The sequence below is a fragment of the Fusarium musae genome, chromosome 9, assembly GCF_019915245.1.
Source record: "Fusarium musae strain F31 chromosome 9, whole genome shotgun sequence".
Lineage (NCBI taxonomy): Eukaryota > Fungi > Ascomycota > Sordariomycetes > Hypocreales > Nectriaceae > Fusarium > Fusarium musae.
The window spans coordinates 2,233,156-2,240,005 of record NC_058395.1 but is presented as its reverse complement, the minus strand read 5'-3'; the positions used below and the strand labels follow the sequence as shown (position 1 = coordinate 2,240,005).

At 50.6% G+C, this 6,850-nt stretch overlaps 2 protein-coding genes across 2 annotated transcripts; both read right to left on the bottom strand.

Annotated features, from left to right (window-relative positions):
- Positions 1–205: 205 nt before the first annotated feature.
- Positions 206–1,453, bottom strand: J7337_011942 (uncharacterized protein; the record flags this gene model as incomplete). The annotated part of the gene is made up of 1 exon (XM_044829475.1): positions 206–1,453. The coding sequence occupies one exon, from the start codon at positions 1,451–1,453 to the stop codon at positions 206–208; it is 1,248 nt and encodes a 415-aa protein (XP_044676150.1).
- Positions 1,454–3,130: 1,677 nt separating this feature from the next.
- J7337_011941 (uncharacterized protein) lies at positions 3,131–4,834 on the bottom strand (the record flags this gene model as incomplete). Its single annotated transcript, XM_044829474.1, has 1 exon — positions 3,131–4,834. One exon carries the CDS (start codon positions 4,832–4,834, stop codon positions 3,131–3,133), a length of 1,704 nt encoding a protein of 567 aa, XP_044676149.1.
- Positions 4,835–6,850: the final 2,016 nt, after the last annotated feature.

Genomic DNA, 6,850 nt, shown 5'->3' with positions numbered 1-6,850 from the left:
CAGAAGCGAACGAAAATTAGGTTGAATCATTCTTTTTTGTTTTTGAGGGTGGTATCTGATATCTAGTATATGCACTCTTTCTTCAATCTGAGCAAACAAAACATACCGCTGCAAAAAAAGCACAGCAGATCCTCAACGCCCTCGACATGCCAGACAATAAACTGATTAAATACAAGGAAACCCATCATATGCAGCGCATGGCTTTTTAAATATCACCAGTCTTGAAGAGCTCGAGGTGCTGGCGCTCACGGGGAACACCGTTCTCCTCGAGGAATGCCCTGACATTGACCATCCAGTCCTCAGGTCCGCAGATGTAGTACTCAGCATCAGCGTTGTCGAGCTGGAGAAGTTGTTCCTTCTGGAGCTTGGCAAGGTCGATCTCGCCCTTGAAGTCGTACTGGTCACCTTCCTTAACATCCTCTAGGAAGATCGTGGCGGTGATGTTCTCGTGCTTCTTAGCAGAGTCGAGAACGTGGGGAACGAAGCAGGTAGAGCCAGAGTAGCGAGCACCGTGGATCCAGGTGATGGGTCGTGAGGCGGTAGGGGACTGAAGAACTGAGTCGAGGATTGAGACGAGAGGAGTGGCGCCAACACCAGCCGAGAGGAGAACAAGAGGCTTCTTGGCAGCAGAAGTGTCGGCAGGGTCGAGGGAGAACTCTCCAGCAGGAGGGCTCAGCTCAAGCTCGTCACCGACGTTGTAACGGTTGTGAAGTCTTGTGGAGAGAAGACCAGCAATCTTGCCAGCAGCGAGATCCTCAATAGCAGGCTCCTCGGTGGGACCCTGAAGCTTGACACTGATGCGGTAGTGGCCGGTGCCAGGGGCCTCGCTCAGACTGAACTGACGGCTCTGAAGAAGACCATCAAGCTCAGGGATGGGAATCTGCACGCTGACGTATTGTCCGGGGAGGAACTTGGGCAGAGACTTGCCATCAGTAGGCTCAAGATAAAAGCTAGTAACAGAGTCGTTCTCAGCCTCCTTCTTGACAATCTTGAACTTGCGCCACGAGTTCCATTCGCCAGCAGCCTCGTACATCTGACCCTCGCGCTGGATAAAGATATCAGCGAGCTGGCCATAAGCAGCAACCCAAGCGTCCTTGATCTCAGTCGTCAAAGCAGAACCGAGAACCTCACCAATGGCACCGATGAGATGTGTGCCAACGATGGGGTAGTGCTCTGGCTTGATGAAGAGAGAAACGTGCTTGTGAGCAATGCGCTCAACAGCGTGGGAAAGCTTGCCAAGGTCGTCGATATATGTGGCGTAGGCGAGGACAGAGTTGGCGAGAGCAGCTTGCTGAGCTCCGGTCTGCTGGTTTCGTAGAGAGAAGTAGTTCTTGAGCTCAGGATGGGCGCCGAGCATGTTGCGGTAGAAAGTGGTGGTGATAGTCTTGCCATGCTCCTTCAGGATGGGAGCAGTTGACTTCACAATTGCTACTTGTGCTGCGGTGAGAGCCATTGTGTTCTGTTTGTTTAGTGTTGAGGAGATGTGAGGAAGAGTTGAGAGGTTCTTGTGGTACTGATATACTAGACGATGCCGAGAATAATATCGTCAAACTGGCCAACCCTTAGACTCTTTATATACCAGGCCGGAGAACCAGTCATGGCGCGGAGAAAGAACATTACGGTCTTCATGACTCTCAAGGCCAAGCATCATGCCATGCGAAAAGAATAGCTCATGGACCCGAATAGAGCGCCGTTCGCCGTGTGGGTTCCTGGATCACGGTGCGATCTTGGTAGTGGTCTGATGGTTTTGGTTAGAGCATCTCCGCGGGGTGAGCCGCACGTCACCGGGATTGGCGCCGGGGCTTCTTTTTTTGGATACCGTTTTTTATGTTAGTTACTGCATTCGTTAATATGTTTCGTCGGATCCAGACTGATGGAAATGCAGGGCCCAACTATAGCCCCAGGCTTGACGTTCCTTTCATGCTAATGCCCGCCGTCTTGCGTGTAAGTTTGGGAGAGGCAGGGAGGGTAAAGCAGAGACGATCAAATACCCTTGTGTCATGGTTTTGCATACGTTGCATTGAGTTGTCTGACAGTAAAAATGCCCAAATGTGTCAGTTATTTCGTGCTGAAAGGCCTCAATTGCTTAGGGAAAAGTCTTGCAGTTCACGGAGATGCGGAAATGCCCAGCTCTTGACCTTAAAGTTTGGATGCCACGAGCTTGGAACATTGAAAGCTGTGACAAAGAGTGGGCTGACACCTGTAAATAAGCTTCGGATCACCCCGGGTTCTCGAAGATAGATCGGAACGGCTCTTGCGGCTGCAACGGGTCGAGACTGTTAAATTCCTAGCATAGACAAAACACCTGACTTTTGTCGTCAATTCCAGAGTCGCATTCGCAGGGGGCGGAATCCCACCGCGCGAATCATTGCTGCAAGATTGATAAGCATCTGGGATCTTGATGGAGTAATACGTAGAGCTTCCTCCATCTGTGTCGCCTTGTGACTTTGTAAGGCATGTCAGGTCTGTCTATTCCATCCCACGTCACGACCTTGATGCATATCTTGGCATGAAAGCTGAAAAGGCGTTGTTCAGACAAAGGAACTATTCCCCGATGCTTGACAATTGCTCGTCTCTCGTTGGTCAATGGATCGTCTCAACTCAACCCTCACTCATGATACCCACTGCAACGGCACAACCCACAAACATCAACAACTCCACCATGATGCCAAGCAGGGCTCATAACTATTTTTCTTGTGGAATCTCCCATCGGCCGCGTGGCCTAATGGCTAAGGCGCTAGATTTCGGTTCCAGATCTCCCGTACTCTCTAGAGATTCCAGGTAGGTTCTCATTCAAACGAGCTTCTCCACACCCAGGCAATAGACTAACATCTCCAAAAGGTTCGACTCCTGGCGTGGTCGTATGATCTGATCTATTTCACATTTTTGGCCAGTTTGTAATCTTGGCTTCTTGCATTAGCCCTGAACATCACTGCCTTCTTGGATTCGCTAATGAATGCATTGGGTATTATTGTCAGAGTTGTCTAATCGCTCAATCCACTGCCTGCCGGCAAACATCTCCCGTGGAGGTGGAAGCGTCGGCCTTTCTCTTTTGCAACCGATGGGAACGCTGTAACTAACACAAAGAATGACGAGAGCTCATCATCACGGCCCAATAGCGGAAACGAGATTAAACCTTGCGAGGTCTGCGGTTCCACCAATAATTATCACCGGGCTGTTGCACTGCCTCGATTGAACGGCATCCAGGGTGCCAATGGTCTTCTTTGGTTCCAAACGGCCACATGGCAATCGTGTTGACCTCGTCTGGTTGACAGGGCTGTGGCTTCTTCCAGGTTGACCAACCAAGATCACCCATCAGCGCCCGAATCACTGCTCGACCATTATTGATCGCCTTCTCCATTTCACCATCGTTTTCGTTGTCAAATCTGATCCTATAATCGTCCAAATCCGAGCCGGATGCTTCGAGTAAGGCATTGCGGACCGAGAAAAATGTTTGACAGATCGTGCCCAATACCGTGTCGAGAGATGTGTAGATCAATTCATCTTCGAAACTCCATTGTTGCCTGGCTTTGAGGGCTGGCCGGAGGTAGTGTATCCGGCATTGCTCAATAGCATCGGCAGTCCTGTTAACCTCTCTTTGATCTACCATGGACTTGTCATCGGGTGATGGCGGAGCGTCGTACCAGGTCAATGTGGCAGCCTCGACCTCATCGATGAAATAGTGCGACTGCAACGGTTCGTGCACCATAAGTGCCAGTCTCTTACTGTAACGAGCGATGACAAGGTCCGCCACGCTTTGCCAATCCACGATAAACCTCCGAGGTTGACGCAACACATCGGCCAAGTACGTCTTGACATCTTTGAGCTCCTCCAGCTTCGCCGAACCAAGTCTCTTCAGGTCTGGGCGCCCCACGACAGTACTGGAGATGTTGATGGGAAAGAAGAGGCCGGACACCATTGACGAGAAATCGATTCGAAGTCGATTAGCTCCGACACCATCGTATCGCTCGCCAATCGCCCTCACGAATTGAAACCTTGCCAAGCCGGATTTCCCCATGATATGGTCCATCACCTCTGTACGCATAATGCTGACCAGATCTAAGCTGTCCGCAAAGTTGCAATGGATAATTTCGATGCCAGCCTCAATTCGAACGAAGCCATCGATGCCCCATTCAGATGCTAGTTCGCACAAATCATGAGCTCGGTTCCGTTCATCGAAACTTCCCCTATTGGTGTTGTTCTCGCGAAGGACCAGATCTTGTGAATCGAGTGTGCCCATGTCGGTTTTTCCAGCACTCATGCCATCAATCACCAGAACTTTGAGGTCACGGTTTGTCTGGTATGTGTGAAGGTAACCTCTCACGACACCAGGGTTGTCGTCCCCCTTTGTGTCAGCAACCTTATCCAACGGATCGTTGCCATTGCCGGTCTTTATATCCTCGCTGCGACGTCGTAATTCCTGACGGTCTCCCTCCCCAGTCTGTCCCTTATCCGCATCTGGCTTCTTTTTACCAGGAGGAGGTCCTGGCGGCGCTCCAGGGTGCTTTCCGCCAGGCCGATACTTGAAAGATCGCGCGAAGTTTTCGGCGTGTTCAATATCAAAAGCCAACCACTCGGGCCCAGTCGGTGTTACGTTTTGTCGAGAACCGTGGTAAAACAGGGCGCCTTGAGGTACAGTAGCTGGAAAGAAGCCAAATCCATTATGGTACAGGGCAGAACCCCATTCTCGACCTGCGGAATGGATCGTATTAAAAACCATATACGCCCTCTCTTTGGCATACTCGTGCTCTGGCAGGATTCGTTCACGGCTGCTCGCGACACCAGAAGCGAGCGCTAAAACGCCCAAAACACCGAGCGAAGCCTTTGGAACCATTCTAAACCGCTGAAATTCTGAATATTATTTCCTGTGAAATGAGTATTACGTGACTCCGAGGTCAGGATGCCTCACATCAGCGAACATTGGAAAATGTCGGGACCACGTCTTCAGCCGCGCGGCCAGTCACATCGTAGATCCCGACTAGCCGGTTGCTGCTAACCCATTCCTGCGATCAAGGATCGGAGACCGATCTTATCTCAGTGGAGATGGTTGCAACATCACCAGATTGATAAGAACCGGCTTGCATCGGAGATGTATGCCTGCAATTGACTTGGTGACAGTTGGGAGGGGCTTTTTGGCTGGTAAATTGGCTCAAGTTAGCTCTTTGACCTCTTGAAAGATCCTGTTTTTCTTCATGACAGCACCGTAGGTGATTACCAGCTTTTTAAGGCGAACCGCATGCCTGTGAAGGAAAGTTTCAAATGCGCAAGTTGACGCATCGTATGGATCGAACTCGTGTCTTTGACCATCACGACTTTGGGATAATTGCTTACCAATATTGTGGTGGTGTTGAAACGTCCAGGAGGCTACCCAGTTTCTTGCGATATTCCCTGGACATGTGTGCTCATGCCATTCATAAATTTTATCAGGGACTTCAAGGCCCACGGAGCGTCTCCATCCTTGATGGCTTTGAAGCATGAGGGCATGGGGTAATGTGTTACCACACTCAATGAGCAAGGGTTGCACTGAGCTCGACGGTACAGGTACATGCAGTACTTGCATCGTGGGTTCCACCACTCTATGTTCTGCCGCCTTTTCTGTGAAACTCGAGGATTGAAGCACATGCAATCTCTGTACGGCGCCCGGAAGCTTATCCGTCCGCTTTGGATCTGTTGGGGGACCTTGTCCGACACATCCAGGACAAAAGCAGATCCAATGAAGATGTTGCTGAGGCACATGCGTACTGCCGGTAGTGGGATGATTGGCACCTCTACAAACCAACAAGCTCACCGCCGGTCAGCGATCAAGGATGTTAGGGCTCGATAATGATAGTTTCTATTATGAATGTTTGCATTGAATAATTGATATCTCGGTAAAGGCTCAGCCATAAGCTCGAGATGCCTGAAAGGTCATCATACGATTGGGAGGGCAGCTGACCGAATCTTGAGACGGTGAAGAAATGAGCAAGCCACGATCTGTACCGAGGTCGTACGAAATGCAGTACGTATTCGGCGAGGTAACTCGTTCTGGTGTCAACTTGAGTGGGAGTTGTCAGGGAGAGATGTTGAGGCTGAGTTACGAGTCGGAGACCCTGCAGCATGAGTTGAGGGATGTTTGTGAAATCTTTTGTCAAACATGTTGATTCAAATTGTACGACCGTTAATTGAGCGGCGAAAGACCCCGGATTGACTTTGAACCACGCCAAGTTCAAACAGCACCTGCATGCCTGGAATTGACCTACATAAGTTGGTATTTAGGCTGGAGATAAAGTAGATAGGGGTAGCGATAAGAAGGAAGAGACAGGTCCCTTGCATAGTGGCCTGAGAGGTCCATTGTTCTATGATGCATCGAGATGGTTGAGGATCCATTATCAAGGTCGAGTCGGTGTCCCAGACTCCAGAGGATAGCTTCTCCGGGCCCTGAAAACTGGCCTGGCCGGCGGGGGATTCACCAACGGGTCGGGGGGCTTGTTTCCGCCCGCAGTTTCCTGCCTGCCCCCGGACACTTGCCTTGTGGAACGATGCCCAGGCATGGCAGCTCACGCAATTGGCGGGCCCCACTGAAGCGCGGGGTTCGGCAGCGCTACCTCGTTTTAGAGCCCGTTAACACTTACAGTAGTGCACTTTCTAGGTGACGGCCCAGCAGTTGACAGCTGAAGCAACAGACCAATAAACTTACCCTAGATTTCCGAAAGAAGATATAGAGTTGATCTGGTGCCAGCCGAGTGCAGCATTCTTGGTGGGCTACAATAAACCCCCCACAGAATAGAATAGATGCAATTCGGAGGTTACCTGCGTGGCTGTCTTGCAATTCTCCGATGTAATTCGGGTAATATATACAGAAACTCGGAGA